A 19,519-nucleotide genomic window follows, 5' to 3' on the forward strand; every position below is an offset into this window, starting at 1 on the left:
ATAAAAAGCCACCTTCACAGTAAGTCTACAACAAACAACTAAAAGGAGACAATGTAAACATCTAAAGAATTTGTATGCTGGGTGTGGTGGCTCACTCCTGTAATCCCAGCACTTTGGGAGACCAAGACAGGAGGATCACAAGGTCAGGAGTTCAAGACCCACCTGGCCAACATAGTGAAACCCCATCTCTACTAAAAATACAAAAATTAGCTGGGCATGGTGGCACACACCTGTGATCCCAACTACTCAGGAGGTTGAGGCAGAAGAATCGCTTGAACCCAGGAGATGGAGGTTGCAATGAGCCGAGATCGCGCCATTGCACTTCAGCCTGGGTGACAGAGTAAGATTCCAACTCAAAAAAAAAAAAAAAAAAAAAGAATTTTTAGTCTAACACCACCAGCTTAAAAAAGAGTTAACTGGTACAAAAATCTCATATTATCCATTAAGCCTCTCAAAACAAAGCCAACAAAAATTTAAATATGTAAGAATAAAAGCCCAAAACCCCAAAAGCATCTAGCAAAACAACACTTTCAAAAAGATGTCTTAAATACTCAGGTCAAATTTAACCACACATTTTTAAGTGTGCTGCTACACTCACCGAAGCCAAGCATGGCACCTTATCAAGGTTAAAGAACTCATTAAAGTCAAAGTCTCCTGGGGACTGCTCAGGCAAGACGGCATCCCTTGGCACTTCCTGATCAGCCGCAGGCTCCTGTGCAAGGATGACCTCCACTTCATCCTCTTCGGCCACTCCTCCATTGCACTCTACTATACCTGAAAGCAAAACCAGCACAAAAACCGTCTGATAAGTAAACCACTCCAGTGTCCCTCTGTGGCTTCAGCCATCAATATACATGTAGAAGAGCCACACATGACTTAAAAAGCAGACTTCTTGTGCAGGTACTGTACTTGCAAGAATAAAACAGTTCCCCTTCTACAGGAGGCAGAAGAGGAAAAAAGCCTTAATAAAGCCAGAACACCAACAGGATGGGGGGAGGATTATGGTTCCCTTCCTGAGAACTTCATATTTTCTGTAGTGGAGGGGGTTCTTTTTTTTTTTTTTTGAGATGGGGTCTTGCTCTGTTGCACAGGCTGGAGAGTAGTGGCACGATCACAGTTCACTGTAGTCTCTGCCTCCTGGGCTCAGGTGATCCTCCTGCCTTAGCCTCCAGAGTATCTGGGACCACAGGTGCACACTACCATGCCTGGATAATTTTTTAATTTTTTGTAGAGACTGAGTCTTGCTAAATTGCACAGCCTGGACTTAAACTCCTGACCTCAAGTGATCCTCCTGCCTCAGCCTCCCAAACTGCTAGGATTACAGTAGTGAGCCACTGTGTCCAGCACCATGCCTAGTTCTTTTCCTCGTGATAATTTTTTTTTTTTTAAGGATAGTCTTTGCAAGTCTCTTACTGCTTAAAAAATGGAACCAAATTAATTTAGCTCTGCTTCTGCCCATGCACCTGTAGCACCACTTTCAGTCAGGGCTCAGCAACCTAAGGTATTTATGAGAAACCTGGCATGAGGGCAATTTTCACTTGCCTACAGGTTGGTTGTTGTAGCTCATCCTTCAAGGCGAAATTCAAATGTGACCTTCTCTGGGAAGCTTGCCCCGCCTACCCATTTTTGCCCTACCCAGTAAAATTAATTGCTACCTTCTCTATAATCCTTGTGTCATCTCTGAGTACTTATCACACTGTATAATAGTAACTCTCTGGTGAGGCTAAACTCTCTGAGGGTAGGGAACCTGGTCTAACCAGCTTTGTCTTACTCTATAGTGCCAGGTATACTCTATAATATTCAGTTGTTTTTAGGATGGGGAGACAAAGTGAAACTGCCAGATGCTAACATTTAAGGCATCTGACATCTTAGTTTTTAATGTTTTTATTTATTTTAAATACATAGCAAGGGCAACCTAGAGACATTCTGTAGTTATCTAATGGGATGAACCAAGACCCCTGGATTCTACTCTAGGCTCTGCCATGAAATCCATCCCTTCTCTCCAGGTCTCAATTTCCCTCTGCATCTGTAAAATAAGGAGGTGCCACTACCAATCTATCTCACTCCTGGCTCCTGCACTTGATACAAGAATGGTTGAAATTCAGATTTCATCTCACTTAAGAAAAACATAATTTTTTCTCACCAGAAGCCTGATCTTTATCGTTAAAGTGGTGCTTTATTGGGTGCCGCTTTAATTAAGAATGAGACAAAGACATATCTCAAAGCCAATTTAATAGCAAAGTCTTCCAAGTTACCTATCAATTTCTTACATTACCCTAGGGAAGAGTGTGTGACAGCAAAAAGATAATGGTAATATGTACTATATTTTCAAGACTACAAAAGAAGATGAGTATTTTGATTCTCCATTTCCTTCTCCTTCTAAATAAATGCCATCAGCTTATTTCTGCTTATATTTGTCTTCATCAAAATGTTAAGGTGGCATTGATTTTTCCCTTATTTATTAAAATAGCTTTCCCAGACCAGGCGCAGTGGTTCACGCCTATAATCCCAGCACTTTGGGAGGCTGAGGCAGGTGGATCATGAGGTCAGGAGATCGAGACCATCCTGGCTAACACGGTGAAACCCTATCTCTACTAAAAATACAAAAAATTAGCTGGGTGTGGTGGCGCACACCTGTAATCCCAGCCACTCGGGAGGCTGAGGCAGGAGAATCACTTGAACCAGGGAGGCAGAGGTTGCAGTGAGCCGAGATCAGGCCACTGCACTCCAGCCTCAGCGACACAGCGAGACTCTGTCTCAAAAAAAAAAAAAAAATAGAGGACTGGAGCAGTGGCTCACGCCTGTAATCCCAGCACTTTGGGAGGCCGAGGCGGGTGGATCATGAAGTCAGGAGATGGAGACCATCCTGGCTAACACAGTGAAATCCCATCTCTACTAAAAATACGAAAACTTAGCTGGGTGTGGTGGCGGGCGCCTGTAGTCCCAGTTACTCAGGAGGCTGAGGCAGGAGAATGGCGTGAACCCGGGAGGTGGAGCTTACCGTGAACTAAGATCTAAGATCATGCCACTGCACTCCAGCCTAGGCGACAAAGCAAGACTCCGTCTCAAAAAAAAACAAAACAAAACAAAAAAAAGCTTTCCCCTTTTGTTGCCTAGTATCTGCCAAAAGGCTTTCAACTAAACCTGAAAGCTTGAAGCAAGTAGAATTTACCGAGTGCCTTCTTGGAGGCTGAGTTCTGATGGGCACATGTGTTCTTCAATGCTAAAGGTAACCCTTAAGTTATGATAGGCATTGTTCTTTGCTTTACAAAGGAAACAGGCCCAGCTGTCAAAATTTTGTCAAAAATTATCCTTTTCTAAGCAGGAGCCCTAGTACTTTAACCCAGGTTAGTCCCCACCTGGCTCTTCAGTGCCTCCTTCCAAAGACCATCAGCCTGGGACTGGCCACCTTATAGCCAAGTTACTGCCCTAAAAAATGATTGGCTGCAGACCAATGGGCTCCCACTCTGCAGCAGGTACTTCACACACATTAGCTCTGGCTCCTTGAGTTTAGCAAGGGAGATATCTGACCCCATCTTACAGCTGAGGAAACTAGGTTGTTTTTTTTTTTGGAGACAGAGTCTCAACTCTGTCTCCCAGGCTGCAGTGCAGTGGCACAATCTCGCTGCAACCTGTCTCCTGGATTCAAGCAATTCTCCTGCCTCAGCCTCTCCAGTAGCTGGGAGTACAGGCATGCGCCACCACACCCAGCTAATTTTTGTATTTTCAATATAGACAGGGTTTCACCATGTTGGCCAGGCTGGTCTCAAACTCCTGACCTCAAATGATCCACCCGCCTTGGCCTCCCAAAGTGCTGGGATTACAGGTGTGAGCCAACGTACTCGTCCTGAAACTAAGTTTGAGAGAAGACAAATCACAAACAACTGACCTGGGAAGGCCTAATACCATGATGAAGAAGGTAGGCTCTGATGCCCAGAAGCATCTTGCTTTACTCTTGACTTCACTACTTATTTCCGTGGTGACTACCTTAAGTGTCCTTAAAAGTTACTTAAGCCCTCTGAGCCTCCATTTGCTCATCTATGAAATGGGCATAAAAAAGTACCTACACTGCACAAGGTCATTAGGAGACGAAGGATTACACAGACAAAATACACTCACCACTGTGTTTAGGACATAAGTGCTCAATAAATGAGACCTCTCATTTTTCTACCTCGTTTCTTATGTCTGGGGAACTCTTTCATGCACACAGTCCTCTTACAGGATAACTTGAGACTTTTCTGTTTAGTGTGGCAGGCAGAACAAGTTAGGGAAATAGTACAATCTACACTTAGTAAATCCTCACTTAAGCAGTTTCAGGGGCTGGGCATGGTGGCTCACACCTATAATCCCAGCACTTTGGGATGCCGAGGTGGGTGGATCGCCTGAGGTCAGGAGTTCGAGACCAGCCTGGGCAACGCGGTGAAACCCCATCTCTACTAAAAATTGAAAAAATTACCCAGGCGTCATGGCAGGCACCTGTAATCTCAGCTACTCGGGAGGCTGAGGCAGGGAAGAATCGCTTGAACCAAGGAGATGGAGGCTGCAGTAAGCTGAGATGGTGCCACTGCACTCCAGCCCGGGCAACAGAGCGAGACTCCGTCTCAAAAAAAAAAAAAAAAAGGTTTCAAAATCAGGATGCATCATGAAAAACTTGCCATTTCCTATACATCTGGTGCCCATTCCTAAGTGTACAATTAGCCAGTGATAATCACATCTCTATTTTATTTTTGAGACAGTCTTGCTCTGTCACCCAGGCTGGAGTGCAGTAGTGTGATAGCTCACTGCAACCTCCACCTCCCAGGTTCAAGCAATTCTTGTGCCTCAGCCTCCCGAGTAGCTGGGACTACAGGCACCAGCCACCACACCCCACTAATTTTTGAATTTTTGTGGAGACGGGGTTTCACCATGTTGGCCAGGCTGGTCTCGAACTCCTGACCTCAGGTGATCCGCCCGCCTCAGCCTCCCAAAGTGTTGGGATTACAGGTGTGAGCCACCACGCCCGGCCTACATCTCATTTTAAAACAGTGAACTTCCCTCCCAAAGTTTGAACTGACCTTCCTTCACAGAGGCTGTCCGTCGCCTTGTTCTTTTTCTCCCTTTGTGATCTTCTTCTAGTATCTTATCATCAAAGCCAGTCAGTTCGATGGTTTCAGACTGACTTGTGGGTCCAGCAGAGAACCATTCTGGTTCTTCTTCTGTGTAAGAATCATTTCTTCTACGCTCACCAAAGACACGCTTACTATCTCCAAACTCTCTCTGGAAAAGTACATAAAGCAAGATTAAAAAATTTCTAGTCAAGGCATTTCTACTTCAGTCAAGGTCTTCGTTGTAATGTTCAATAGTGAAAGGAAGATATGATGCTATATACCCGAGGCCCATCACCATCCCCACCCCTTCCTCCCTTACTGGTTTAAGAGCAGGCTGTGCTCATGCCTGTTCTCAAAGTAACCTGGTATAAATGAAGTGAATGTCAAGTCCCCAAGCACATGAACTACCGAAGAATCTAGAAGACAAACCCAGGTCAGGTGCGGTGGCTCACGCCTGTAATCCCAGCACTTTGGGAGGCCGAGGCAGGCGGATCACCTAAGGTTGGGAGCTTGAGAGACCAGCCTGACTAACATGGAGAAACCCCGTCTCTACTAAAAATATAAAAAGTTAGCCGGGTGTGGTGGTGCATGCCTATAATCCCAGATACTGGGCTGAGGCAGCGGTGAGCCGAGATCGCGCCATTGCACTCCAGCCTGGGCAACAAGAGCGAAACTCTGTCTCAATTTAAAAAAAAAAAGACAAACCCTGAAACGCTTGTCCTTGAAGTCCCTCTCTCGGTCTCTGTCTCTCAAGTCCCGCAGGTCCTTATCGCTAAGACGGTGATCCTTCTCAAAGGTCCGGGCAGAGATTATCCTCCCACTGCCAATCCTACGTCCACCAAGCAGACGAAGCCCATCACTATCTTTCTCTAATGGACTTCCTGAGCGCCGGGAGCTAACAGCAGCTGTCACGTGGCAGCCCCCTCCAAAGCTCCGTCTCTGAGGGCTGAGAACGACATCTAAGTCATCTTCTTTCACACGCTCTCGTGGATCTGGAAGGACGTGGGAAAGACAAAGGTAAACAAACCAACAAGGGTGTTTTCTTCTTTTTTAGATAGTATGTCCATGACTGATGGGAGGAAGGGGATGGTTGGAAGACAGTCACCACTAAAATTGGGCTTATCAGCAGATTCAGGGTAACATGTACATTATGTATTTAAATAAGGCTGAGACATTGGCCTTTCTCTTTGCAGCAATAGAAGTACGTCACAATAAATGATTTTCCATGATTAGTCTCTGCAGTGCCTTTATTTTGACCAAATCCTTATCTAAGAATTATTAGCAAATGTTTTGTCAACTAATAAACTATAGTAGGCGTCAGTATTTGAAAAAATAACTGCTTAAAAATTTAAAGTGTCTCTTCAACAAAATGGTGTTGAACGGTTAGATATCCACAGACAAAGAAATGAACTTAAATCTATATTTGGGGCCGGGCATGGTGGCTCACGCCTATAATGCAGTACTTTGGGAGGTCAAGGCAGGTGTTTCAGGAAGTTAGGAGTTCAAGACCAGCCTGACCAAGATGGTGAAACCCCGTCTCTACTAAAACTACAAAAATTAGCCAGGCATTGTGGCAGGTGCCTGTAATCCCAGTTACTTGGGAGGCTGAGGCAGGAAAATCACTTGAACCCAGAGACAGAGGTTGCAGTGAGCAGAGGTCACCCCGCTACACTCTAGCCTAGGCGAAAGACTAAGATTCAGTCTCAAAAAAATAAAATAAAATAAAAATTAAAATTAAAAAAATATATATATATATATAATGCCAGATATATACAAAAATCAATTCAAAATGGATCACAGATCTAAACGTAAAACCTAAAACTAAAAATTTCTAGAACAAAATATAGGAGGAAATCCTTGTGGCACTGGGTTAGGCAAAGTTTTCTTAGGCATGACACCAAAAGTATGATCCATTTAAAAAACACTGATAGACTGGGCTTGATCAAAATTTAAAACTTCTACTCTTTGAAAGACACTGTTTAGAGAATGCAAAGACAAGCCACAGACTGAGACAAAATATTTCAAAGCATTTTTCTGATAAAGGACTTAAATTCAGAACACATAAAATCTCTTAATAAAAAAACCAACCCAGTGGCTCACGCCTGTAATCCCAGCACTTTGGGAGGCTGAGGTAGGTGGATCACCTGAGGTTAGGAATTCGAGACTAGCCTGACCAACATGGTGAAACCTCGTCTCTACTAAAAATACAAAATTAGCCAGGTGTGGTGGCAGGCGCCTGTAATCCCAGCTACTTGGGAGGCTGAGGCAGGAGAATCGCTTAAACCCAGGAAGTGGAGGTTGCAGTGAGCTGAGACTGTGCCACTGCACTGTAGCCTGGGCACCAAGAGCCAGACTTCATCTCAAAAAACAAAACAAAACAAAACAAAACAAAAAACCAACCCAATTGAAAAACAGACAAATGGTCTGAACAGACACTTCACCAAAGAGGTTATGTGGAAGGCAAATAAGCATATGAAAAGATACTCAACACAATTAGTCATTAGGGAAATGCAAATTAAACCATGTGATACTACTATACGCCTATTAGAATGGCTAAAATTTAAATGACTGACCATTCCAAGTGCAGACGAGGATGCTGGAGCAAGTGGAACTCTCAAACACCATTGGTGGAAACGTAAAATGGTACAACTACTTTGGAAAACAGTTTGGCAATTTCCCAGAAGGTTAAACATACAACTACTATACAACCCAGCCATTTTAATCCTAGGTTTTTACCCAAGAGAAAAGAAAGCTTATGTCCAGAGACTTGTACATGAATGTTCATTGCAGCTTTGGTTATTTAAGTCAAAAACTGGAAACAACCCAATGTACATCAACAGATAAACAGATCAACTGCTAAATCCATACAATGGAATACTATTAAGCAATGAAAATAAACTAGACACCCAACAACGTGGATGAATCTTAACTATTCTTAGTGAAAAAAGCTACACAAGGAGTACATACTATACTAACTCCATTTATATAAAATTCTAGGAAATGTAAACGAATCTATAGGAACAGAAAGCAGATACAGAAAGCAGATCAGGCCGGACACTATGGCTCATGCCTGTAATCCCAACACTTTGGGAGGCCGAGATAGGTGGATCACCTGAGGTTGGGAGTTCAACACCAGCCTGGCCAACATAGTGAAACCTTGTCTCTACTAAAAATACAAAAATTGGGGCCAGGCACAGTGACTCATGCCTGTGATCCCAGCACTTTGGCAGGCTGAGGTGGGTGGATCACTTGAGGTCAGGAGTTTAAGACCATCCTGGCCAACATGGCAAAACCCTGTCTCTACTAAAAATACAAAAATTAGCCGGGCATGGTGGCGCACGCCTATAATCCCAGCTACTTGGGAGGCTGAGGCACGAGAATCACTTGAACCCGGGAGGCAGAGGTTGCAGTGAGCCGAGATCGCGCCACTGCACTCCAGCCTGGGTGACAGAGCAAGACTCTGTCTCAGTGGGGGAAAAAAGAAATTAGCTGGGCATGGTGGAACGTGTATGTGTAATCCCAGCTACTCAGGAAGCTGAGGCAAGACAATCGCTTTAACCTGGGAGGCAGAGGTTGCAGTAAGCAAAGATCACGCCACTGTACTCCAGCCTGGGTGACAGAGGGAGACTCTGTCTCAAAAAAAAAAAACCCAAAAACAAACAAAAAAAGCATATCAGCGCTTGCTTGGGAAGGGGGAAGTGTTGTGGGGGGGCAGCTAAAGGGAGGGACACATAGGAATACTAGGGAACTTTTGGGGGTGATAAAAATGCTTATGTTGATTTTGGTAACAGTTTCACAGATACACACACGTCAAGACATCAAATGGTATACTTTTTGTGCAGGCTATATGTAAATTCTATCTCAATAAATTTAATGGTGTAGGAAGAACAAACATGTCACCACACAAAAAATGTCCTCCTAGAAAAACCAGGAAACTGAAGATTAGTCCAAGTGAGAAAAATCTGCTTTAATTCTGTTATCACAAACAGGTCCTAGAATGTTCTGTTGTGTACTTTTACAGAATTTCTGTGCAGTCTCAGTTTTTTCCAAACACAGGATACAATATGGAGAGTTTTCTATGAGTCAGTACGTCATGAACATTATTTGCCAATAAACACATCTGCAACATGGTTTTACAGGACAATGCAATGTAACATTCCTATATATGGATATACCGAAGTTTACACGACCCATTTCTACTATTGGATATTTAGGTTCCTTCTCAGTTTTCATCATTTTAATAAAGTCTCTGCATATCTTTAATGATTCTGCTAGAATAAATTATTTGAGAGACATTACTGTGCTGAGTGTACTGACAGACTGTGTAGAAGGGTCTTATAGCTTAAACTAGAGCCGGGCTATCTTTTTCGTTTGGTTCCAAGTTTTTATGATGGGTTGTCCTCTCATCTCAAAAAAAGTTCTTGCAACAAGTTCCTTGACTGCTTTTATATTACCTGGTCTCCATTTCACCCTTAAACAGCGTTTCTAAAGGGGTAAACTTTAAACTAGGAAAGTTGGAAGATCAGACTTAACTTCAGTCTCAAACCGTATCCAAGCCTTGTATTCAGATCACAGTCCATTATGAATTAAGAATTGCCAGAACTAGGCCGGGCGCAGTGGCTCATGCCTGTAATCCCAGCACTTTGGGAGGCCGAGGTGGGTGGATCATGAGGTTAGGAGTTCAAGACCAGCCTGGCCAAGATGGTGAAACCCCATCTCCACTAAAAATACAAAAATTAGCCAGGCATGGTGGCAGGCACGTGTAATCCCAGCTACTTGGGTGGCTAAGGCAGAGAATTGCTTGAACCCAGGAGGCAGAGGTTGCAGACTAGGCAACAGAGCAAGACTCCGTCTCAAAAAAAACAAAAACAAAACAAACAAACAAAAGAATTGCCAGAACTAATTTATACCCGAGGACTGGTCTCACATATGAAAGAAAGCATGAGGTTTCCAGCACAGCTTTATGCTACCCACCACATCTAACTCAGTTATCCATGCCAGTGAAAGATAATCAGTACTTTTAATTCAGAAGCACACAGCCTAACAGTCTTCTTATATAGCTGTGACAAAGTAGACTATGACTTTACCCTGCTGATTAGGAAAAATCCAACTGATAAATCAGTTTCCTGATAATGACATTTCCCCTCAAAGCGTAAAATTCTCAGAGCTAAGAATGAAACCAGCAGCCAAAAGCATGTGCCCAAAATCACTAACCCCACTTCTGAGTGACTGTGTGCTCACCTACTATCCTGCGCACCAGGGAAGGCCGGTCTGTATCCAACTCTTTCTTCAGACTTTCCACTGGTGAGCTCCGCCCTGAAGCTGGGTAGAGAGAGGCATGCCACTTCTCAGGGTCCCAGACACCATCACTACAGGTCAAAAAATACAACTGTTAGCACTTGCGCCCATGAACCATATAGGCAGTGTGATTTCTAAACCTCCTCAGCTAATAAGTTATGGAAACCCACTTCTCTTTTTTTGAGACAGGTTCTCGCTCTGTTGCCCAGGATGGAGCGCAGTGGCGTGATCTCAGCTCACTGCACCCTCTGCCTCCCAGGTTCAAGTGATTCTTCTGCCTCAGCCTCACCAGTAGCTGGGATTACAAGTGCCCACCACCATATCTTGCTAATTTTTGTATTTTTAGTAGAGACGGGGTTTCACCAGTTGGCCAGGCCAGGTCTCTAACTCCTTACCTCAAGTAATCTGCCTGCCTTGGCTTCCCAAAGTGCTGGGATTACAGATGTGAGCCACTACGCCCAGCCAGAAACCCATTTCTAAAATAAAGCTTCATGACTGCCTGCAGAATTGTTACCTCTTTTAATATGAAAACAAAAAAATCTATTAATTCAGTAATACTTTGTTGTTGATCACACAACACCAATAGTCACTTGAAAACTAATGGTCTGTACACAATTGAAACATTTAGACTGTATACCATGGCGTGCACATGGATTACAATAACTACGCCTGTACTATACAAAGAAGATGTTCCATAAATATTAACTGTTGTTTATTGAAGATTAATACAAGGGAGAAAAAAAGTCCCTTAACTCTCTCCCAGAAGTAGCACCTGGATCATTTGATGTGTATTTTTCCAGAGTTTCTATGCACAGTCTTAGTTTTTCCATAAGCAGGGCAAACAGCTCTTACGACCTAAAATGTGTAGTTTAGGTTTTATTTTATTCTCTATGTAATGATGGGGTGGTGAGTAGTACTGTACACAGAGCAGAAACTCTGGAGCCCAAAATCTGGGCTTTAATTCTAGTTTTACCACCACTACTGGGAACATCCTGGACAAGTTACTGAGCTGCATCTTCTGCAGAAAGAACTTCCCAACCCCCAGATTAGACCAGGCCATGCTATACACTAGCAACGTACTTCACACTTGTCCTTTGCAGCCTGTGATGTTTGCAATGATAAATTTTTACAAGTATTTGATTATATCCTTCCATAGACCAATGCCCCATGAAGCCACGGAATATTTTATAGAACCTGGCACAGTAGTTATCACATAGCAGGTACCAATGAACATTTCTTGAATAAGTGAGTTAGCTTTTCAGTCTCAAACTCCTCACAATAAAATATATACTACCTACCTTCTAGGGTAGTGGTGAGGATTATCTAGCGTTTAAGAGCCCAACAAATTTTAGTTCTCAGAGAGGTGAAACAGAATGAGAAACTCTCTCCTCTTTCTTATTTTTACCACCAGGCACAATGTCTCTGCTTCAGAAATAAAAGCTGTTTGTCTGCCCAGGATAACTTTGTTTTTATTTTTTTCAGACAGGGTCTCAGAGTTCTGTCACCCAGGCTGGAATGCAGTGGCATCATTATACCTCACTGCAGCCTGAAACTTCTGGGCTCAGGTGATCCTCCCACCTCAGCCTCCTGAGTAGTTATGACTATAGGCACGTGCCACCATGCCCAGATAATTTTTAAAAATATATTTTGTAGGCCAGACGCAGTGGCTCATGCCTGCTAATCCCAGCACTTTGGGAGGCTGAGGTGGGTGGATCACCTGAGGTCAGGAGTTCGAGACCAGCCTGGCCAACATGAGGAAACCCCATCTCTACAAAAACTATAAAAATTAGCCAGGCGTGGTGGTGGGTGCTTGTAATCCCAACTACTCGGGAGGCTGAGGCAGGAGAATCACTTGAACCCGGGAGGCGGAGGTTGTGGTGAGCCAAGATCGCGCCATTGCACTCCAGCCTAGGCAACAAGTGTGAAACTCCATCTCAAAAAAAAGGAAAAAAGAAAAATCCTAATTAATTGGAATAGCCATTATTCAAGTATCACCTTCATCAGGGAATGTGGTTGAGGCATCCAGGCTTTTTTGTTTTTGTTGTTGTTTTTTTGAGATGGAGTCTTGCTCTGTTGCCCAGGCTTGAGTGCAATGGCGCAGTCTAGGATCAATGCAACCTCCACCTCCCGGGTTCAAGCGATTCTCCTGCCTCAGCCTCCCGAGTAGCTGGGACTATAGGCATGTGCCACCACACCCAGCTATTTTTTGTATTTTTAGTAGAGACGGGGTTTCGCTGTGTTGGCCAGGCTGGTCTCAAACCCCTGACCTTGTGATCCGCCCGCCCTGGCCTCCCAAAGTGCTGGGATTACAGCTGTGAGCCGCTGCGCCTGGCCCATCATCTCTTAAATATCAAGGTAGATGGTTTATATTAGTATTAGCCCACATTTTTTTTTTAACATATAAAGCATCATATTAATGTTCAATTTCCTGGTTAAATAGGACTTTTTTTTTTTTTTTTTGAGATAGGATCTCTGTTGCTTAGGCTGTAGCGCAGTGACACAATCATAATTCACTGCATCCTCAAGCTCCTGGGCTCAAGCAAACCTCCTGCTTTGGCCTCCTGAGTACTTGGGACTATAGGCACTATAGTACTATAGGTACCATAAATACAAAAACATTAGCTGTGCGTGGTGGCGGGTGCCTGTAATCCCAGCTACTTGGGAGGCTGAGGCAGGAGAATTGCTTGAACCTGGGAGGTGGAGGTTGCAGTGAGCCCAGATCCCGCCAATGCACTCCAGCCTGGGCAAAAAGAGTGAAACTCTGTCTCAAAAAAAAAAAAAAAAAAAAAGAAATGACTAAGGTAGCCATAAGTAGTACAATATAGGATTATTGTAGGAGATTTTCAGACCATTTTTAGCTATAGTCTTCCCAAACCAAAGCCGCCTTCTTCTGAGGGAAACCAGGATGCAATAAAGCTAATCTGAACGGCTGAATAGTTTTTTGTGGGAATGCAAAAAAAAGAACTAAGAGCCCCCCTAAGCAGCATACCTGAGGCAGGTACCCTCAAAGTACAGTGCAAAAAACCACTGGTAGAGGACAAGACCCCCGTGAGGACTCCTGGGTTCAAGTCTTTTTTTTTTTTTTTGAGACGGAATCTCGCACTGTCACCCAGGCTGGAGTGCAGTGGTGCGATCTCGGCTCACTGCAGGCTCCGCCTCCCGAGTTCATGCCATTCTTCTGCCTCAGCCTCCCGAGTAGCTAGGACTACAGGCGCACGCCACCATACCCGACTAATTTTTTGTATTTTTAGTAGAGATGGGGTTTCACCATGTTAGCCAGGATGGTCTCGATCTCCTGACCTCGTGATCCGCCTGCGTTGCCTCCCAAAGTGCTGGGATTACAGGCATGAGCCACCACGCCCTGTCGGGTTCAAGTCTTAATTCTGCTTTCTGACTATGTGACTCTGACCAGGTCATTTTTTAATTTTAGTTTCATTCCTAGGTAGTTGAAATCCATGTTATTACCTCTCAAAATCCCTCTTTCACTCATAATTCTACCAGAAAACTTCAAAACAATACAATTCTTAATTTACCAAGTTTGGTATAACAAAAAGTTATTGACTAGAAGTAGTTAAGGACTAGAATGACACACATACCTGTCATATTTTTCAGAAAGGCATGAAGGCCTCTGTCTGGATTGGGGGAGTTCTTTTATATCCAAGAGTTCTTCCTAAAAAGAGAAATCAAATAGTCATTTTGAATTACATTTCTTGGGCCACAAACTTTAAACTTCTTTCTGTTCTGAATAATTCTAAGTGTCCATCTTTAACACTTCACACAATTCTTATTTATATCTTGCCTTATTTCAGAAAGGACTGGAGTACATCAAGGTTCTCACAAGCTCAAGCAGAATAATCTAGTAACTTAAAAGTGATCAGTTTCTGGCTAAAACAATCTCTCATAATTGCTATTGAATAACATTGTTACATTCCATAACACTGAATGCTCATCAAGGCAAGGAAACTTTAGTCTTAGATAAAACCTCTGCCTAATCTTACCAATTTTCAATGCATTAGATGCCAATTTACAAGGGGATTTTTTTTTTTTTTTTTTTTTTGAGATGGAGTCTCACTCTGTAGCCCAGGATGAAGTGCAGTGGCACAATCTTGGCCCACTACAACCTCCACCTCCTGGGTTCAAGCTGCTCTTGCCTCAGCCTCCCAAGTGGCTGGGATTACAGGCACACACCACCATGCCTGGCTAATTTTTGTATTTTTAGTAGAGACGGGGTTTTGCCATGTTGGCCAGGCTGGTCTCAAACCCCTGATCTCAGGCGATCTGCCCGCCTCGGCCTCCCAAAGTGCTGGGATTACAGGTGTGAGCAACTGGGCCCGGGGGGTGATAGTTTTTTTTTTTAAATGTAATGTTGCAAGACTAAAAAAACACAAAAAAATCCATATACATGTACCTATTAACATTTCTCCCTATTTATCATTTACTTTTTTTTTTGCAGAATTTTAAAAAATTGATACAGATATTTGTATACATTTATGGGGTATATGTGATATTTTGTTACATGTATAAACTGTGTAATGATCAAGTCAGGATATCTGGGGTGTGAATTACCTCAAGTATTTATCCTTCCTATGTTTTGGAGACATCTAAAGTCCTCTCTTCTAGCTATTTTGAAATATACAATACACTTGTTAACCACAGCCACTCTGCTCTGCTATCAAACATTAGAATTTACTCCTTCTTCAACTGCATGTTTGTACCCATATAACCAACCTCTTTGTATTCTGCCATCCCACCCACACACCTTACCCAGACTCTGGTATCTATCATTCTATTCTCTATCTCCACGAAGCCAAGTTTTTTGGCTTCCACATATGAGCGAGCTCTTTTTTTTTTTTTTGACTAACTTGAGAGTAAATTGCATAAGTCATGATGCCTTACTCCTAAATACTGCAGTGCCTATTTCCTAAGAATGAAGATATTCTTTTACAGCCTGTTATCCAGCTCCATGAGAGAATTTAGCCCTACAGAAAATGACCTGAGTGACTATTTTCCCATTCTCCCAAGGATGTACTTAGCTGGTATGCACAGGAGAGAGGCTAATCACTCACATATAATGGATGCCTCAGGGCATGAAGACTTACTTCTGCAGACCCAAGTTGAGAAGAACTGCCAGTTTTTTTATAACTACAGCTATCGATAATACTTTTTTCTAATCTACCTTCCCAATTCCAGTTTTGTAAATTGACCCAGTAATGTCCTTTATATTGATCTTCTCCCTCCAACACAGGATCCAATCTAGAATCAGATATTTGATTGTTGTACCTCTTTGGTCTCCCTTAATCTAGAACATTTCTATAACTTTTGTCTCTTATGATAGTGACATTTCTAGAGAATATAGTCCCTTTCTGTAAAAGAACATTATTCATTTTGGGTTGGTCTGATGTTTTCTCATGATAGACTGAGCCTAAATATCCATGGGGCAGAATACTAACTGAAGAGGTGTTGTGTCCTTCACAGACCATCACTTCTGGATGCCCATGATGTTCATCTGTCCTTTATCTATGGTGCTAATTTTGATCATTTGGTCAAGGTATTCTCTAGTTTCTCTACTATTTAGTTACTGCTTTCCTATTTGCATTTAGCATGCAATCTGTGGGGAGACACTTTAAAATCATCCAAATATCTTGGTCTCCAGTTTTCCACTAAAGTTAGCATCCATTAATGATTCTTGACCAAACCACTCTTCATTATGCCACTCTAGCCCTGTCTCCATATTTACCAGCCAGCACTTGGCATCATACTGTAAAGGCAAGTCCTCCTTTCCCCTGTTTATATACCTATGTATTATTGGTATGGACTCACAGACTCCTAGTTTTTTTTTTTTTTTTGAGACAGAGTCTTGCTCTGTCACCCAGGCTGGAGTGCACTGGCGCAATCTTGGCTCACTGCAACCCCTGCCTTCTGGGTTGAAGCAATTCTTCCACCTCAGCCTCCCGAATAGCTGGGACTACAGGCATGCACCACCACGCCTGGCTAATTTTTTTTTGTATTTTTAGTAAAGATGGAGTTTCACCACGTTGGCCAGACTGCTCTGGAACTCCTGACCTCAAGTGATCTGCCTGTCTCAGCCTCCCAAAGTGCTGGGATTAAAGGCGTGAGCCACCGTGCCCGGCTGACTCCTGGTTTTTCTGTTGGTCTATAACTCATTAATGTCCTGAATTATGTGGTGCTCAAACTGTCCCAGATTTTGCCAGTGGGTGCCTCTTCAAATTGGCCCATGTGTCTTTTTCAACATGCCATATTTTTTTTTTTTTAAACTGTCATACATTCTAGCTTATCTTGTATTCATCCTGTCCCAGCCCTGGAATCAGCTATTTCTGAGAAATCCTAGTTTCTTTAAGTGAGGAACTGCATAAAACACCAAGGTCTGGGAACTGGGTATCCTCATTTTCTTGAAGGCCCTTTCAGTAGAGCTAGGAAATATACACACTTACATATATACACATATATATACACACACGCACACTAACACACATTTCTACCCACATATACAACAAACTACTGCCTCCTTTTGGTATACTTTGAAATATTTTTTATAATAAAGTTAAAAAAAAGCAATTCTGAAACTTTCAGCACCAGTAAAATGCTGCAACTGCCTTGCAAAAAAGCACATTCCACTATGCCATGACTTTGGCAACACTCCCATCCCAGGCCTTGTAGTAGGAGAATGTGCACTGCTTCTCAGATCACTGATTCAACATCTTGGGGTAAGGATGGAGGGACAGATTTGCTCAATCAGCCCACAAGAATCACTGGGTATGGCATACCATGAATTCTCTCAGTGTTTACAGAAAACTGAAGCATCTAAATGTTTTCTTCAGGACAAGAAGATGCCTTAGGACTATATGATATTTTTTTAAGACCAGGATATCAATCAGGCATTTGCATTTATTTAGGATTTATTTATGAATTACCTGTCTTATAACTGGATAGAAATACTAATAAAAATTTGTAAAACTGAGATAAACAGAGTTCCAAATATAAAGAAATACCTAGAGGCTGTTCAAAATTCTGAAAAAAATTGTCAAAGAACATATAACCTATAAATCACCAGTAAAGATAGGAGTCAGCCGGGTCCAGTGGCTCACATCTGTACCCCCAGAACTTTGGGAGGCTGAAGCAGGATAATTGCTTGAGTCCAGGAGTTCAAGATCGGCCTGGACAATATAAGGAGACACCCGTCTCTACACAAAAATTTTAAAATTCATCGAGTGGGCTGGGCACAGTGGCTCACGCCTGTAATCCCACCACCATAGGAGGCTGAGGCAGGCAGATCACTTGAGGCCAGGAGTTTGAGACCAGCCTGGCCAACGTGGTGAAACCCTGTCTCTACTAAAAATATAAAACTTAGCCAGGTGTGGTAGCGGACGCCTGTAATCCCAGCTACTTGTAGGGAGGCTGAGGTTGCAGTGATCTGAGATCGCGCCACTGCACTCCAGCCTGGGTGACAGAGCGAGACTCCGTCTCAAAAAAAAAAAAAAAAAAAAAATTCATCGAGTGTGGTCCCCGCTGAGTACTCAGGAGGCTGAGGTGGGAGGGTCACTTGAGGTCAAGGCTGCAGTGATCGCACCACTGCTCTCCATCCTGGGTGACAGAGACCCTGTCTCAAAAAAAGAAAAAAACAAAACACACCACAGGAGACTCCAGAGAAATCTGCAGGGCAAACATGGTGTCAGATCTGTAGGGTTAGCACAACTTTGGGGCTGGGGGAGGGGTTCAGGGAGGGTGGAGCAATAGTAGTTATGAAGATATCAGGTATTACTGTAATACAGAAATCCTAAGGACAAGAGGGCTTAAAATTTTTCTAGTAGAAACAGGAAGGACCTTGCAATATAGGAAATACTTATACATAATGCTACAGGAAAAACCACTGCAAAGCAATTTTTTACTCTTAAAAGTAACTAAAGATTATCACATATCCCCTTACTACCCCATGCAGATACTAAGAACCCTAATGTGCTATTCAATCAAAGACAATCTTTCACACTTAAATGTGTAAATTCTTAACGTACAGAAGTTTCTAAGTGGTGTTTTGTTTGAAACTTTTAACTCCAAAGGTAACAGGGATCCCAATAGGTGTTCTCAATTACTAGTACAGCTGTTTGCTGAACTCTATAATGATTTTACCTATTTATTTAGGAGTCACCTGGGAAAGGCTAACACTTTAACACAACCACAAAACATCCAGAAAAGCCTAATTTTGGTCCTATTGATGGGGAATCAAAAAATACTTTAACAGAAGTAACAGTCTTAAAAAAAGAAAAATAGGAGCCTAAAGAGAGAGGACAACTAAACGTAATATGATATCCTGGATGGAATCCTGGAACAGAAAAAGGATATTAGTTTAAAAATAGGAAAATATGGGCCGGGCACAGTGGCTCACACCTGTAATCACAGCACTTTGGGAGGCCAAGGCGGGTGGATCACTTAACATCAGGAGTTCAAGACCAGCCTGGCATGCCTGTAATCCCAGCTACTCGGGAGACTCAGGCAGGAGAATTGCCTGAGCCTGGGAGGCAGAGGTTGCAGTGAGCCAAGATCACACCACTGCACTCCAGCCTGGACAACAGAGTAAGATTCTGTCTCAAACAAAAAAATTAGCCGGATGTGGGGGTGCACACCTGTAGCCCCAGCTACTTGGGAGGCTGAGGTATGAGAATTGCAAACCTGGGAGGCAGAGGTTGCAGTGAGCCAAGACTGCGCCACTGCCCTCCAGCCTGGGCAAAAGAGGGAGACCCTATCTCAAAAAAAAAAAAAAAAAAAAAAAAGCAGGGCATGGTGGCATGCCTATTGTCCAGGCTACTTGGTTGAGCCCAGGAGATCCAGGCTGCAATGAGCTGTAATTGTACCACTGTGCTCCAGCCTGAGTGACAGAGACCCTGTCTCAAAAAAAAAAAAAAAAAAAAAAGAGGCCGGGCATATTACTTAAGGTCAGGAGTTCAAGACCAGCATGGCCAACATAGCAAAACCCTGTCTCTACTAAAAATTAAAAAATTAGCTGGGTATGATGGCGCATGCCTGTAATCTCAGCCTCACTTGGGAGGCCGAAGCAGGAGAAATTGGTTGAATCCAGGAGGCGGAAGTTGCAGTGAGCTGAGATTCTCTAGCCTCGGCGA

The 19,519-nt window shown here is 43.1% G+C and overlaps 1 protein-coding gene across 17 annotated transcripts in view; it reads right to left on the reverse strand.

Annotated features, from left to right (window-relative positions):
• The window catches only part of EIF4ENIF1 (eukaryotic translation initiation factor 4E nuclear import factor 1), a 60,843-nt gene that overhangs the window by 28,613 nt on the left and 12,711 nt on the right, over positions 1–19,519 (reverse strand). For all 17 annotated transcript variants that reach the window (XR_008517716.2, XR_008517718.2, XR_008517719.2 and 14 more), the window contains exons 3-7: positions 13,982–14,055; positions 10,329–10,456; positions 5,793–6,079; positions 5,055–5,256; positions 599–774 (exon numbers count right to left, since the gene is read on the reverse strand). Coding sequence is in view for 7 of the 17 variants with exons in the window: in XM_063722849.1 (XP_063578919.1) it covers positions 599–774; positions 5,055–5,256; positions 5,793–6,079; positions 10,329–10,456; positions 13,982–14,055 (867 nt within the window). In the remaining 10 variants the exon portion in view is untranslated. The remainder of the gene's footprint in view (positions 1–598; positions 775–5,054; positions 5,257–5,792; positions 6,080–10,328; positions 10,457–13,981; positions 14,056–19,519) is intronic.

The sequence above is a fragment of the Pongo abelii genome, chromosome 23 (genome assembly GCF_028885655.2).
Source record: "Pongo abelii isolate AG06213 chromosome 23, NHGRI_mPonAbe1-v2.0_pri, whole genome shotgun sequence".
NCBI lineage: Eukaryota > Metazoa > Chordata > Mammalia > Primates > Hominidae > Pongo > Pongo abelii.